This window comes from Nicotiana attenuata, chromosome 1 (assembly GCF_001879085.1).
Source record: "Nicotiana attenuata strain UT chromosome 1, NIATTr2, whole genome shotgun sequence".
In the NCBI taxonomy this organism is placed as follows: domain Eukaryota; kingdom Viridiplantae; phylum Streptophyta; class Magnoliopsida; order Solanales; family Solanaceae; genus Nicotiana; species Nicotiana attenuata.
Window position 1 is genome coordinate 33,567,315 of NC_031989.1, and position 17,696 is coordinate 33,585,010.

At 36.7% G+C, this 17,696-nt stretch overlaps 1 protein-coding gene across 1 annotated transcript; it reads right to left on the bottom strand.

The window, feature by feature from the left end:
• LOC109234781 lies at positions 6,257–10,983 on the bottom strand. Its single transcript, XM_019400842.1, has 3 exons — positions 10,875–10,983; positions 10,606–10,824; positions 6,257–6,327 (listed from the first exon to the last, which is right to left on the bottom strand). The coding sequence occupies exons 1-3, from the start codon at positions 10,981–10,983 to the stop codon at positions 6,257–6,259; spliced, it is 399 nt and encodes a 132-aa protein (XP_019256387.1).

Consider the following 17,696-nt stretch of genomic DNA (forward strand, 5'->3'; position numbering starts at 1 on the left):
ATCCTAATTCAATCTTTTTCGCTAGTGGTAGGTTTCTATTAAAAATAATAGCACCCGTAGTCATCAAATCCTGGATCCGCCTCTGTGTTTGAAGTTTAACTTTAATATATTCGTGTTGCCACTAGACTATACAATTTTGGTTAGTGCTAAGTACACTTATTAGAGCATATAGTAAATACGAAGTAAATTAATTACTTGATAAAATCAATCTTAATAAATAAATGTCATTGTATATTTAATTAGATGAAGTTTTCTTGTCTTTCGATAATATAATTTTCTAGTTTATTTGATATATATAATCTATTGTAATTTAAATTTTGATTTAGAAACCTTGAATAATTTTAGCTAACATGAATAATGAGAATTTATATTCCGAGATTAGCTTAATATCTTCATGCTACGACATTTTAGTGTTGATAATTATTAGGTACATATATTAGAGTATCTAATAAGTGCAAAGTAAATTTTTTACTTATGAAAATAATGTTACTATAAATGATATTGTTTTAATTATTTTTTATACTTAGATATACATAAGTTATTACTTTATATAATAATATTACTATAGAATGACATTGTTTTAATTAATATCTATACTTAGATAACGGTTTTTGCCTTTTTATTGTTGTAAGATACCTACCAAGTTTCTATCTCAATTACTTTATCTAATGATGAGATGAGAGATTATTTTCCCGTAACATTAGAATTTTAAGCTTAACATCTTCATCTTAGTATTCGTGAAAGTGATGCAAGAGTGGAGCTAGAATGTTACATACTGATTCAACGGAACATAATAGTCTTAGTTCAAATTATGTGTTTGTATTACTAAGAAATTAATTTCTATAATGTCTTGATATCGCTATCCAAACATCTAAAGTAGTAGTAATTGTTAGTACTTGATTTAGAATTATCCAGTATGGGGATAATTGAGTAGTTGAGTTTAGAATCTTAGATAAAGGGTGTCATATTGTTGCCAAGTACTCACTTTGGTGCATGTCAATTGTCACATATCATTATCATTTTTCATTTTCTAATTAATATGCAGTAGGCCTTTTGAGGAGCACCTTTTTTTGACTGGCTTGTGAGAGTTGGATAGCAAAAAGCAAGCAGAGTCAACATAGTTTTTGGGAGTTTGATAATCGGGACTTGCTGGTCAACTAAGGACTTATTCAAATTTCAAAGGCATCACAAAGTAATACGCAGTATACATTTTTTTAAATAATTCAAACGAATTTGGGTTGAGAACCATGAGATTTCAGGTTTAAATTCTAGCGGAGGTAAAAAGCATTAGGTAATTTCTTTCCATCTATCCAAGTCTTGGTGGATAGAGTTACCTGATATCTGTTGCTGGTGGGAGGTGGTAGATATCCCGTGAAATTAGTCGAGGTGTGTGCAAACTTGTCCGGACACTACGACTACTAAAAAAAGAATGAATTTCAAACTCAGCCATATAATAGTTTGGTTTTGTTATACACACTAGAGTATGATTTTGACGAGCCCTATACACATAGGGATTCTTGAACATGACAAATCAATGTGTTCTAAGCTAAATTTATCATTTGATGATAGTAGATTAATACTACATCCGGTCCTAACTATTAGTTGTTAACTTTTTTTTCAAAATAAATCAGTTTAGAAAAATAAAATTTGTTCATTTATTTCAAATTCGTCGTTCTAATTAGTGAGCATTAATTAACTGATACGTTTGAAAGAAATAAAAGGTCATTTAGAAAAATATTACTTGTATAGTTATTAAATATCCTTCTTAAAGAGTGCAAAAATCTTTAAAAACACATAATAATATCATGTATAATTAGTGAAGTACGACATTGAACATCCTTCAAATAGATGGATTTGGTTTTTAAAAGTAGAGAGTTTGATCTCGTGATAAAAAGTTAACTAGACCTTTCTAGAATATTCCCACAAAAGCAAAGTCATTGTTTTCAATTATTTCAGTTTAGTTGTCAGCATTCTGATTCTGCTGAATATGCTGATAAGTCGGAAATTTGGATTGTTTTTTATTTTTGCTTTTTCAAGATCTAGTTCAAATTGTAAAGTCACATCCTACCAAAAACTATGGAGCTGTAATAAAATAATAAAAGTAGAAGAACAATATTACAGAGAAAGAGAGAGTAATCCTTATTAAATTTTTGGATGATTTACAATGGGGTAAGACCCCTCTATTTATAGGAGAAAAATGACTTAGCCACAAAGTAAAACTCTCTAAAAGATAGACATTCACTCTAATTATAATTCTATTCATAACACTCCCCCTTGAATGTCTACTCAATAAGTAATGTGCCTCGTTGAAACCTTAACNGATTTTGTGAACAAATCAGCCATATTATCACTTGAACGAATTTGTTGCACATTAATATCACTATTCTTTTGAAGATCATGTGTGAAGAATAACTTTGGTGAAATGTGCTTTGTCCTATCTCCTTTTATGAATCCTCCCTTCAATTGAGCTATGCATGCTGCATTGTCTTCATGCAAAATCGTGGGTAGTTTGTCACATTTCAAACTACATTTTTCTCGAATAAGATGTATTATAGGCCTCAACCACACACACTCTCCACTTGCTTCATGAATAGCAATTATCTCAGCATGATTAGATTAAGTAGCCACAATTGATTGCTTAGTCGATCGCCAAGATATGGCTGTGCCTCCATAGGTAAACACATAACCTGTTTGAGATCGAGCCTTGTGTGGATCGGATAGATACCCAGCATCGGCATAACCAACAAGATCAGGACTGCAATTATTGCCATAAAATAAGCCCATAGCGGTAGTCCCTTTTAGATACCGCAATATGTGTTTGATTCATTCCAATGTCTCTTTGTGGGAGCAGAGCTATATCTTGCTAAGACATTAACTGAAAAAGTTATGTCAGGCCTTGTAGTATTGGCAAGATACATTAGTGCATCAATTGCACTAAGATATGGTACTTCAGGACCAAGTAGCTCTTCATTCTCTTCTTGAGGTCGGAATGGATCCTTATTCACATCAAGTGATCGAACAACCATCGGAGTACTTAATGGATGTGCTCCATCCATGTAAAGCCGTTTCAATACCTTTTCTATGTAGGCAGACTGATGAACAAAAATTCCGTTTGCCAAATGTTCAATTTGCAAACCAAGACATAATTTTGTCTTTCCGAGATCTTTCATCTCGAATTCCTTCTTTAAATAATCAATTGCCTTTTGGAGTTCTATAGGAGTTCCAATAAGGTTTATGTCATCAACATATACGGCAAGTACAACAAATTCCGATGTGTTTTCTTTATAAAACACATGGGCAAATGGCATCATTTATATAGCCTTCCCTTAATAAATACTCACTAATACGAATATACCACATTCGTCCTGATTGCTTTAGACCATACAAAGATCTTTGCAATTTGATTGAAAATATTTCCCGGGACTTTGAATTGTTTGCGTTAGGCATTTTAAATTCCTCGAAATTTTTTATGTATATCTCATTATCAAGTGAGCCATAAAGGTAGGCGGTAACCACATCCATTAAATGCATGTCAAGCTTTTCATGGACAGCAAAACTAATGAGATAACGGAACGTTATAGCATCCATAACGGGTGAATATGTCTCTTCATAATCGACACCAGGCCTTTGTGAAAATCCTTGTGCAACAAGGCGTGCCTTATATCTTTGTACCTCGTTTTTCTCATTTCTCTTGCGTACAAAGACCCATTTATAGCCAACAGGCTTAACACCATTAGGTGTTTGGACTACAGGCCCAAAAACTTCACGTTTTGCAAGTGAATTCAACTCTGATTGGATTGCTTCTTGCCATTTTGGCCAATCACGTCTTTGTTGACATTCTCCAACAGATTGAGGTTCAAGATCCTCACTATCTTGCATAATGCTAGATGCAACATTATATGCAAAGATATAATCCACCACTATATCCAATCGATTCAAATTTGTCTCAATATCGATTGGATTTATTGATAGTTCCTTATTTTCTTGAGTCTCAGGCTCAGTGATTCCTCATGAATCTCAGGATTGGTTAAATCGTGGATTTCTTCATGAGACTCTTTCGTAGTGTCATCTTGATCATTTGTTTTCCTTTTTCTAGGATTTCGATCCTTAGAACCTAATGGTTTGCCACGTTTTAGGCGTGCTTTTGACTCATTAGCTATGACACTAGAAGATTGTCCAATAGGGACATCAATATGGATTGGAACATTCTCTGCAGGGATATGTGATTTTGTTATCCTTTTCAAATCCGTAAATGCATCTGGCATTTGATTTGCTATTTTTTGCAAATGGATAATCTTTTGCACCTCTTTTTCACAAATAGAGGCACGTGGATCAAGATGAGATAATGATGGATTTTTTCACAAAATTTCCCGTTTGGTTCCACCATTTTCTCCCCCTAATTTTGGGAAAAGTGTCTCATTGAATCGATAGTCTGCAAATCGTGCAGTAAATAAATCCCCCATTAATGTTTCGAGGTAGCGAATAATGGAGGGCGATTCAAACCCAACATATATTCCTAACCTTCTTTAGGAGCCCATTTTGGTGCGATATGGCGGTGCTACAGGCACATATACTGCGCATCCAAAAATTCTTAAATGGGATATATTAGGTTCATGACCCAAAACTAATTGCAACGGGAAATATTTATGATAATTTGTCGGTCTGAGACGAACTAGCATTGATGCATGCAAAATGGCGTGACCCCAAACAGAAGTGGGCAACCTCATTTTCATGAGTAACGGTCTTGCTATCAATTGCAGACGTTTAATTAAAGACTCTGCAAGGCCATTTTGAGTGTGAACATGAGCTACAGGATGTTCCACTTTTATCCTAATTGATAAGCAATAATCATTAAATGCTTGGGATGAAAACTCAGCAGCATTATCAAGTCTAATAGACTTAATTGATTATCGGGGAATTGAGCCCGTAATCGAATTATTTGTGCTATTAGTTTTGCAACGCGAGGTTGCGAGATGACAATAGGGACACATGAGACCATCTAGAAGATGCATCTATTAGACCATAAAATATCTAAACGACCCACTAGGTGGGTGAATAGGTCCACAAATGTCCCCTTGCATACGTTCCAAAAACGCAGGGGACTCAATCCCAACCTTTGTTGGTGATGGTCTAATAATTAACTTGCCTTGATAACAAGAAGTGCAAGAAAATTCATTATTTAAAAGAATCTTTAAATTCTTTAATGGATACCCATTTGAGTTTTCTATAATCCGTCTCATCATAATTGATCCAGGGTGTCTCAATCGATCATGCCAAAGTACAAAAGTATTGAAATTAGTTACCTTTTGGTTTACAATAGAATGTGCCTCAATTGCACTAGTTCATGTCCAATACAGGCCACAAGATAAAGATGAAAACTTCTCAATAACCCTCTTTTGGTAAGAGACATTCGTGGTAATAATGATATATTCAAGATTATTCTCATCTATTGTCTCAATATGATATCCATTTTGGCGGATATCTTTAAAACTCAACAAGTTCCTTTTGGACTTGGAGGAGAACATTGCATTATCTATGATAAGTATTGTTCCCTTGAGCAGAGTTATAGCAGCTCTTCCAATGCCTTCAATTAAATTACTACTACCAGAAACTGTAGTAACATCTGCCTTACACATACTTAAATGAGAGAAATATTTCTTCTCTTTGAATATTGTATGTGTCGTACATGAATTAATTAAACAAATATTTTTACAATTGAACTTTGATCCAAGTTTGTTTTGTGAAATATCTATATTTGCTTCCCATGGTTTGACATACAAAAGAAATATACGAATAGATATTAGTATTTTCATAGATAAAGGAAAAGAGACAAAGTGAAGTCAATAACTCAATAATGACTTATTCAATAAGTGTGATGATAATTTTTCGTAAGACACAATCTTTGATTGAACAACTTAATTAGAAAATAGATATTGCATTTTAATAAAAATTTCGTATAGTGTCAGTTGATTTAAAAGCTTTAGCAAATAATTTCACGCTAGTATGTAAGACACTTTTTCGTTTGCAAGTTTTCGTCCTTTTTTTCTTGTAATTTTTTTTCCACGATTCTCAACTCCTAACATAAATTACAATTGATACTGACTATAAATTTTGGCCACTCTCAAACTTTATTCAATGACAGATTATACTAATTCGACATACTAATTAAAACTACTACTCATGTAAACTACGATAATTACATGATGTTTATTCACTAACTAATACAAATAAGCAAAATAAAATAAAATCAAACTACTCAATCTTCTTTAACCACATATCCATCACTGATCAAGTGGTCTATTTTCCCATCAGAGTGCTCAAAGAAGTCTGCCACATCCAAGTGGATAATGTCAAATGCATTGTCATAGACAAGATTAGCTTCAGGGCCTTTATTCTTTAGAGATGCTTGATAAGGCTCAACCAAATGTCTTGGTGTACGAAAAATATTTGCCCAATGCCCTTTTCCACTGCTACGATAACATTCAGTTTCTGAACCATTTGCCTTTGGCTTCTCATCTTTCCCTTTCCACTTTTGGTGGTTATTTTTCTTTGGGGGGTGATTGACACCAGAAAAATTTCTTCCTTGTCTACGGCCACGACCACGAATAGGGCCACGACTTTTTCCACGCTTAGCATAATGGGAATACACCTCATCCACTTCAGGCAATGGTGTAGACCCAGTGGGTCGATTTTCGTGATTTCTCGTGAGCAAGTCATTGTTTCGTTCAACCACAAGGAGAAGAGAAATCAACTCAGAGTACTTCTTGAAACCTTTCTCTCTGTACTGCTGTTGCAGGACCATATTGGAGGCATGAAACGTTGTAAACGTTTTTCAAGCATATCATAGTCATTGATAGTATCTCCATAGAGTTCCAATTTAGAAGTAAATCTAAACATCGCAGAATTATATTAAGAAACAGACTTAAAGTCTTGGAGCCTCAGATGAGCCCAATCATATCGTGCTTGTGGAAGAGTGACCAACTTTAAGTTGTCATATCTTTCCTTTAAGCCATTCCATAAAATAAGTGGATCTTTGACTGTGAGATATTCTATTTTCAACCCTTCATCAAGGTGATGGCGCAAGAAAATCAAGGCCTTAGCACAGTCTTGGGTGGATGCCTTAGTTTTGTCTTAAATGGCGTCTCCAAGACCCATTGCATCTAAATGGATTTCAGCATCCAACACACATGTCATATAGTTCTTGCCCGAAATTTCAAGAGCAACGAACTTTCTTTTCATAATATCAGTCATAATTAAAAGAGGAGAAAAGTTATACCTTAGTCTTCTCAAAGAGCTTCTTGAGACGGTAGAGTCTCGTACTGATAACGTGTAATAAAACAATAAAAGTAGAAGAACAATATTGCAGAGAAAGAGAGAGTAATTCTTATTGAATTTTGGAATGATTTACAATGGGGTAAGACCCCTCTATTTATAGGGGAAAAATGACTTAGCCACAAAATAAAACTCTCTAAAAGATAGACATTCACTCTAATTACAATTTTATTCATAACAGGAGTAACAATATTAAGCTTCCGTTTGACATAAATTTAGGAGCTTTTTTTTTATAATTTTTTTTTCAAATATTTGTTTGTTTATTTATTTTAATTGTTTTTGTTAGATTTTAAAAATAAAATCTTCAAATCCCAGCTCTAGAGTAGTTCTTGAAGTTTTCTACTCACAAAACTTTAAATTCTTTTCAAGTAAAATGCATGTCCAAATGCAATTTCAACTTTTAAAAAAAACTTTTCATCTCATCTTCAAAAACTTAATTTTTCAAGTTTCAACCAAATCTATGTCCAAACACTAGCTAAAAATTTTGAATTTATTCCTGCAAACCAGGAAGAAATTAGTTTAACTTTTCTGCAGGCACCTCCTCACTGTTGATCAGTCGGATAAAATTGATATATAAAAACTGTGATTTGAAGGCTGAATTTTGTATGATAAACTAGTTGTAGTGTTTAAAATCTTTAAGTTTGTCGTCTGACATTATTGATGTGCTAAATACGTAATACATTTATTTGGGTCTTTAACATATTAATATTTCTTAATTTAATTCTTGGATCATTATTTAAAATAATTTAAATAATTGTAAAAACTTTGATTACTAAAATGCTTAAGTACCTCCGCTTTTAAACATAAAATCACTAGGTACTAATTAGGAAAGAAAGAGAAAGAAAGAAAGACCTTTGGAACTTATAAGCTTAAAGATACTGTCAGGACCTAGCCTAGGGTTGCGACGGATAACCGACATTAAGTGTCGATTATCACTAAACCTGCTGATAATCTACATGAATATAAACTGAACAAGCATAAGCATAGCTTATAAGAACTCTACAATCCGGAAAGCCGACAAGGCTAACACAAGCTGACATATGAAAACATACTAACTGCACATATGCATATCTACAAGCTTCTAGGAGTGCTGATCTGAACAAGTACTAGACGGGACAGGATCCTGCCAAACCCAAACTAGCTGACTGTATACATACAAAAAGACAAGTAACTCCGAGAGTAAGCGGAGTGACTCCAACAACTAGTGGATGACCTACTGATGTGGCTCAAGCGCTGATCTATCTGTACCTGCTCGGCATGAAATGCAGCATCCCAGAAGGGACGTTAGTACGATATGTACAAAGTATGTAGGGTGGAAAGCATATGTAAAGCATACTAAAGTATTGTAAGCTGGAAATCTGAATATAAGCTGAAAGCTAAACAAGAGTATGAACTAGCAACTGATCTGGAACTGAACTGAAGTTGAAGCTGAAACTGTGCTGAAACTGAACTACTATCTGAACTGGTACCTGTCCGGTGTTATGGGCTATATCCCCCCAATCAGGTAACTGTACATCTGAACTAGCCTCATGTATAGTCATGCAATGCAAACTGTAGCTATATATGCGTATATAACATGCCTGGCTGGCGTTATGGGCTATATCCCCCCAACAAGTAAATATATAATCAATAGGCCCGGCCTGGTGTTATGGGCTATCTCCCTCCAACGTATAATCAATAGGCCTCGCTGGTATTATGGCTATATTCCCCCAGCATAATCAATGTAAGTGTGTATGAGGCATAAAACATGTGGCAGCATATGGACTCAATAGATCATGAAGGAAACCATAAACGGGATCACATACATAATCTAACGCTCGTCGTTTATAAGTTGGACGGAGGATCCTATCCCCATTTTAGGAATAAAATAAGTATGTACATGAGATACAAAGGCTAATTAACTCATTAGGATCCCTATAGAATCAAGAAACTCGAAATTTGTCCAACTCTTCGAATTTCCAAAGAATTCGGCAGAGTTTCCCCGAAAACTAGATGATCCCAAAAAAAAAAAAAACAGCAAGCACCATGATATAAGGGAATGGATACCCGAACAAGATTATAACATCAAATTAAAGAAGATCCAATTATCCACAATAGTGCCAAACGATCGACAAACGAAATTATGAACATAATATCGGCTCATAGTGGCTAACTTATGACATGAAAGTCTAAATATGATTTAGGAATAATTTAAGCATAAACACATATTTAAATATATATAATTTTAAATGAAGCTATTAGGATCATATGAGGGTTAGGTATACATAAAAACATCAAAGGAACGGAACAAACGGAAGTCCAGATGGCGTAGGCTAAATGGGCGATTCATCTTTTTGTTTGAAGTTTCAACCTAAACTAGTTTCTTCCATACTTCACATAAGGAATTGAATACTATACAAGGATACAATACATACTGAAATTTCCCTTAAATAACTCTTAAAAGATTAAGAATAAAGGCTAGAACATAGCTAAACTAAATCATACCGAAAACGAAACGAAGACCCTACATACTTCTTGTATTCTTGCTTCCAAACCTTGTTCCATTTGATCCACACCCTCCTTATGCTTGTATTGCTAAAATAAAGAGGTGACAAGCTTGCTTAGCACGAAGCTCTTTCCAGAACTCGAGTTATAAGGAGAAAGGAGGACGACAAAGTCTTACCTATGTCGTAATGATCGCGTTGATGTGTTCGTTTCTTGATTTTGAATTGCGGATGATGGACTTGATTCAAAATCCTGAGGAACTTCTTGGATAGCTATGGAAGCTTTTCTTGTGCGTGAATTTTCTGGAAAATGAGAAAAAAATAAGACTAAGTCTTCTATTTATGGTAAGGTTGAAAAGTCAATCACATATGTGCTTCACCGGTCATTCTTCCGACGCTCATATCTCTTTATCCGGACATCGTATGATTGAATGATCAAGAGCATTAGAAATTAAATCCCAATACCTTCAATTTGATACATAATATATTCCCAAAAGACCTCATATAATATACGAAATTAATTGCTCAAAAAGCTTCATTACAAGGAAAATCCTTAGTCGATTTTTCCGCAACTTAAATCCGATTTTTCTCAAACTTTATATTCTATATTCAACCATCATATATAGTCATATTATGACTATAAGATCAATTAAATCATGCTTAGAAAGTCATTTACACAACATATGACATCACAAAAGTACGGGGTGTAACAATCTCCCCCTTTAAGAACATTCGTCCTCGAATGTTGACTAAGGTATACAGAAACATTACGCAAACATTCGTTACATACCTGGAGTATTGAAGAGATGTGGATATCTAGATCTCATTTCCTTTTCAGCTTCCCTAGTCACCTCTTCCACATTATTGCTCCGCCATAACACTTTCACCGAAGGAATATCTTTCGTCCTCAACCGACGAACCTGCCGATCTAAAATGGCAATAGGTACCTCCTCATAAGTCAACTTCTCAGTGATATGTACATCATCGAATGGTGCAACTCTGGAAGGATCTGCAACACACTTCCGAAGCATGGAGACATGAAACACTAGATGTACCTACTGTGGTCTGATGGAAGGTCCAACTTGTATGCTACACGACCAACTCGTCTGATGATCTGGTATGGACCTATATGCCTAGGGCTAAGCTTGCCCTCCTTTCCGAACCTCATATAGACTTTAATAGGTGACACCTTCAGAAATACCCAATCGCCAACCTGGAACTCTAGATCTCAGCGTCGATTGTCTACATATGACTTCTGTCGACTCTGGGTTGCTAACAATCAGCGTATCCTTATCTACTACCCGTTGGATCAAATCTGGGCCTACCAACTGAGACTCACCAACTTCGAACCAACCTATGGGTGATCTACACTATGCGCCCGTACAAAGCTTCATAATGCGCCATCTGTATGCTGCAATGATAACTATTGTTGTATGCAAACTCTATCAACGGTAAGTGTTCATCCCAGCTACCTTTGAAATCTAACACACACAGCCTTAACATGTCCTCGAGCGTCTGTATGGTTCGCTCGGCCTGTCCATCTGTCTGGGGATAAGAAGTTGTACTCAAATTCACATGCGTCCCCAACCTTTCTGGAACGATCGCCAGAAGTTAGTTATACACTGTGACCTCTGTCTGAAATGATAGATACTTGAACACCATGGAGGTGTGCAATCTCCCTAATATACAATCTGGTGTAATCTTCTGGTGTATAGGTAGTTCTAACAAGCAAGAAATGAGCTGATTAAGTAAGTCTTTCAACTATAACCCAAATAGAATCAAACCTGCTCCGCGTATGAGGCAAGCCTGTGAAAAAGTCTATACTCACTGCTTCCCACTTGCATGTTGGGATCTCTATCTCCTGTAACAAACCGCTAGGCTTCTGGTGCTCAAACTTTACCTGCTGGCAGTTAGGACACTGGGCCACGAAATCTACTATGTGACGAGCGCAAAACACAACACAAAATTATTGCTTGCTAGTTAAAGATAGTATTGTTAAATTATCGTCTCCACAGGAATTGAATTTAAACAGTATTCGAATAATCTTTAGTTGATTACTATCCAGGAAAATTAACACTTGATTGAACGATTATCAACTACGGTTAACTACTAAAAATTAAGCAATTATCAATTGATCACAAAAGACAAGAGTTGAGCAACACAGAAATATCAATGAGAGGAATAAGGGTAATTGACTAAACATGTGCAAGATAATTGACTCGGAATCCAATTCTTGAAGTAGTTCATTCTATAATACTGTTGATTCTCACGAATTCACCAGATAATTGGATTACACTTGAAGTTAAGGTTCCTCTTTTGATTAAACGTTAATTTCAGTAAGTAATCCAATGGAAGCACGGTAAACAATTGTAACAAATAAAATGACGGTTTTAGTCTAAAGGGGTAGCTTCTCATGAATATTTTCCTATTTTCTAGTTCGATTAATAATTCAAGAGGCTCTTTCGATTACCTAGTTGAGTCACGAATTTAAACTAGATCATAAGATGTAAAGAAATTCAATATAAATCTCCTCTTTCGATTAAGCAAACTAATAAACAACTTCAAAGCAAGATTTGACGCTCCATATATTAATTCAAGCAATTGTCAAGAATCGAATCCCTAATCAAATTATTAATACATCGTATCTGTCAACACCCTAAGGGGAATTACTCCACAACAATGGAAAAATTAATCTCAATAAGGTTTAAGGATCCTATAGAATCCTATTTGGCATTCACTGGGGCAGCGGGTGGTGCCCGCCTACCTCTTCTCCGACTACTAGGGGGGCAACCCTAGAAGAATCAGTGTTAGCACGTTTACTGGGATGACAAGACATTGTACCTTCACAGAACGAACACAATTAGCCACAACACGTAAAAAAACAAGTAAGATCAAATAAGGTAACCACCCCATACTTATGTCATTGACATGTTCACAAGTACAATGTATACCGAGGACACAGACTACCCCTTTATAAGCACGTCACAAGTCATTAACAGCCCGTCCAACCACCTACTAACATTACAGCAACACAACCAAGGACTACACTATTATAAAATATAAAATCAAGAAGCTAAAATAGTAACTAATAAAAGAAAACCAATAAGTTATACTACAAAATTACACAAGTATATAGCATGAATCGGACACCACAATAACAACTAGAAACACAATAGCATGGAGTATCCAATCGATTAGCACTCGGGGCTAACACTTTACAGTTTCATGAATTAAGAACATTACCGCCCACCCCACACTTATCATCTATTTTCAATTTATTACAATTCAGTTAGCTTCTAGATTAGCAACAAAAGACAGAATTTATATCACTAGAGCATTTTGCCGAACACATGTAGGCATTATTTTCAACATAAAATTTCACCTCAAAGTGGGCTAGAATCACCATACAAATACACCAATCACACCACTCAATACAACCACAATCACCAAATCTTAGCAACAGCATAAAGTGCTCCAATTTCAAAAAAATAACCTCAAAATTTTCAGCCATAATGCACCCCTAACATGAAGTCATCTGAAATAATAGGCATAAGTGCTAATAAAATCCCAACATAAGCATGCCCAATTTCGCCCATCATGAGAAAAATAACTAAAAAATTGTCAAAAATAATACTACCTAGGGTTAGAGAAAATTAAACTAAACTACGTAAAATTACTACTAGAAAGAGAAAAGGGAGGAGAAGGATACCTTGATGAGGAATGGGGGCAGTAGGAGTTGAAGGGAAGAAATTGAAGAAGGAGAAGAGATGATTATGTGGTGGGAGTTGAGAGATGAGAGAAAAGGAATGGGGAAAAGGGGTGAAGGGAACAGGTATAGACAAAAAGGGGGTCTGGGTTGGGTGGGAGTTGAGAGAGGAGATAAAAGGAATGGGGGAAAAGGGGTGAAGGGAACGGGTATAGACAAAAAGGTGGTCTGGGTTGAACGTTTATTTTTAATTTTTTTTCCAAATTATGGCCACATTTTTACGGTACCACACCATGGGGTGCGGTGCCCTGCGCGCCGCGATAGTGGATATATTTAGAGCCTTATTTATTTTTTGTCAGAGGGTCGTATGGACTAGCGTAGCGAAGGGAGCGGCACCCCACGCGGCACGCTAGGCCATTTCTCTAAGAGTTTTGCCACTTTTTGCGTTTTAGCCCACGGGTTGCACCCCGACTCTATGTTGTACTTATTTTGTATCGAATTCATGCTCATACCTGTCCAAACAAGTATCAAAACTCCTAAACGCTAGTATTCCTAATCTACAATCAACTAAACTACTCTACAAAAGTAGTTCTGAGTTATAGTCGTTAGCTTGACTCCGTCACATAGGCTCATTTGATCACGATGCTTGAGGATTGATTGTCAAATCCTCCAACAAGGTACAGTTTTAACCTGTGCCTATTCACCTTAAAGCTCTCATTCCCTTCCTTACTTGGATCTCAATGGCGCCATATGGTGAGACGTATTTCACCACGGACGGACCTGTCCAGCTTGACTTGAACTTTTAGGGTAACAAACTAAGTCTACTATTGTATGTAAGACCTTTTCCCCTTCATGAAACTCCTTTGTCTTAATCAAACAATCATGCCACTTCTTCATTTTCTCCTTAAGAATTCGCGCATTTTTATATGCGCCCAATCTAAACTCCTCCAGTTCATTCATCTGCGCTAACCTATGTTCACCTTCAAGACTAAGATCAAGATTAAGTAGCTTAATTGCCCGATAAGCTTTATGTTCTATCTCAACAGGTAGGTAACATGCTTTTCCATACAATATTTTGAACGGTGAAGTCCTATGGTTGTTTTGAACATAGTTCTGTATGCCCATTGAGCTTCATCCAATTTCATAGACCAATCCTTACGAGAAGCATTAACCATCTTTTCAAGAATTCGTTTAAGCTCACGGTTAGCTACTTTAACTTGCTCACTATTTTGGACACAATATGGGGTTCCTATTTTGTGTGTGACCCCAGCCTTGGACAACAACGCAACAAACTGCTTTTTCACAAAATGCGATCCATTGCCACTGATGATCACTCGAGGTGTCTCAAAGCGGGTAAAGATGTTCTTCTGTAAGAACTAACACACCACCCGAGCATTATTGGTCCTAGTAGGGATTACTTCGACCATTTAGAGACGTAGTCAACGACTACTAGGTTGTACTCATAAGAGTGAGACGATAGGAACGACCCCATGAAGTCATTGCCCCAAACATAAAAATTTCACATACCAGAATGGAGTTTAGCAGCATCTCATCCCTCTTGCTAATATTACCTGCCCTTTGACACTTGTCACATGCATCTGCATACGCCCGTGCGTCTTGTACAATGTAGGCCAATATAAATCGGCTTCCATGACCTTTGATGCAATGCGATTTCCACCATAGTGTCCTCCAGCTGATCCATCATGACAATGAGACAAAATACTTGCCATCTCTTTTTCAGGTACACGTCTTCGAATCACACCATTTGCCCATAGTTTAAACAAGAAAGGTTCATTCCAAAAATAACTTTTTACCTCACCTTGAAGTTTCCTTATTTGATCATGAGAGAGGTCATGCGGCAACCATTCACTAGCCAAAAAGTTGGCTACATCAGCATACTAAGGCGGTCTTTCGGAGACCGCAACAATGGAGAAAATCTGCTCATCGGGGAACTCTTCCTTATTTCTACTATCTCTACCGGAGGTCTCTTAAGTCAATATAGATGATCTGCGAATTAATTTTCTGTGCCCTTCCTATCCTTGATATCTAAGTCAAACTGTTGGAGCAACAATACCCATCGCATCAGACGCGACTTAGACTCCTTGTTACTCGGCAAATATTTCAAAGCTGAGTGATCAGTGTGCACAATCACTTTACTCCCCACAAGATATGATCTAAACTTGTCAAAAGCAAAAATAACAGCAAAGAACTCTTTTTCAGTAGTGGCGTAGTTAACTTGAGCATCATTCAACGTCCTACTTGCATAGTAGATAGGCCTAAACATCTTATCTTTTCTTTGCCCTAGAACTACCTTCATCACTAGCATCACACATTAATTCAGATGGCTGGCTCCTATCAGACGTCACCATAATAGGAGCACTAACACTTTTTTCCTTTATCAATTCGAATGCTCTTAATCACTCTAAAGTGAACACAAACTTGACATCCTTCGCTAGCAATGCGGTCAACGGCATGGTAATGCTGGAAATTGTTTTGATGAACCTTCTATAGAATCCAACATGTCCCAAGAAACTCTTTATGCTCTTCATAACAGTTGGTGGAGGAAGTCTAGAAATTATATCAACCTCTGCTCTGTCAAATTCAATACCATATGTCGTCACTTTCTTTGTACAACTTGCACAGAACTGGTCCATTGGCTATCAGAGTCAGAGATGGGAGAAATCATTCCCGCATCTAGAACTTGATAATCTCCTTATGCACTACCTCCTCCAAATTTTTATTCACCTTGCATTGTGGCTGCAACACCGGCTTGCTATTTTCTTCCAGCAAATTTTTTTGCATGCAAATGGCTGGACTGATTCCTTGAATGTCAGCTATGGTCCAGCCAATGGCCTTCTTGTACTTTCTCAGCAGCTCCACCAGCTTTTGTTCATGTGAACCTGTCAAGTAAGTAGAAATAATCACAGGAAAACTGTTAGGTTCAAGAAAATCATATTTCAAGTGAGTAGGGAGGACTTTCAATTCCACACTAGGCTTAGAAGCCTCCTTTTGAGTTCCTCCTCATAAACCGCTTCATCCTCAGTTTCAAGAGTTTCAGCCTCTTTCTTCATTTCAGGATCTCCATCCTCCACTGTGCTAGACGGAGTAATATACCTCTCTAGAGTGTCCCTCACAAGCTTATCAAAATTGTATTTTTCAGCCAATTCCCCAACAATATCTAACTTAAAAAACGAGTAGGCAGGTGCCTCATCACTGTGGTATTTCATCATTCTCTTCATCTAGAACACCACTTTCTCGTTACCTACTCTGAGCATAAGCTGTCCCTCATAGATATCAAGAATTGCTGTACCTGTACATAAAAAAAGGCCTCCCTACAATTATAGGCACCTCCTTGTTCACTTCCATGTCCACCACAATAAAGTCTACGGGGAACACAAACTTGTCCATCCGTACTAGAATATCCTCGATAATTCCTTCAGGCAAGATGATGGTCTGGTCAGCCAGTTTTAGGGACACTGGTATGGATTTGATCACTCCAAGCTCACCTTCCAGTTTCCTGAACACCGACAAAGACATTAGATTTATAGAAGCATCAGAATCACAAAGAGCCTTGTCGAATTGCTCACTCCCCAACGAGCATGGTATGGTGAAACTTTTTGGGTCCCCACACTTTTGAGGAATTTTATTTTGTAATATGGCACTGCAGTGGGTATTCAGCTTGACCACTATTGTCTCCTCTAATTTCCTCTTACTGGACAAGATTTCCTTCAAGAATTTAGCTTATGTAGGCATTTGAGTGAGAACCTCTGTGAAGGGGATGTTCACATATAGTTGCTTGAGTATGTCCAAGAAACGCCTAAAGCACTTATCTAATTTTTCCCGCTTCATCTTTTGAGGGAATAGCAAAGCTGGCATGTGTCTGCTTTCTTCAATCTCCTTTTGCACCCCAATACTTTGGCCTTTCTGTTCTTCACTCTTTTGCTCTTCCAGTGTCTCAGTCTGCTTGTTCACCACCTCGGGTCTAGCTTTCACAACTGGGTCAGCCAATGTTTTGCCACTTCTCAGAGGTACAACTTTGATTATTTTCTTTGGGTTCATTTATGTGTCAGAGGGTAAAGTCCCAGGAGCCTTCTCAGATAACAAGTTTGCAATATGTCCCATTTTTCTTTCTAAATTTCGGATGGATGTTCCCTGTTCCCGAATGGTTGTGCCCT

Coding starts and splice junctions, on each gene's coding strand:
- LOC109234781 (XM_019400842.1), bottom strand. CDS start 10,983: ATGAGGTTCGGAAAGGAGGGCAAGCTTAGCCCTAGGCATATAGGTCCA. Junction 10,825..10,874: donor GGACCTTCCATCAGACCACA/GTAGGTACATCT, acceptor AGTGTGTTGCAG/ATCCTTCCAGAGTTGCACCA. Junction 6,328..10,605: donor ACATCTCTTCAATACTCCAG/GTATGTAACGAA, acceptor TGGATGTGGCAG/ACTTCTTTGAGCACTCTGAT.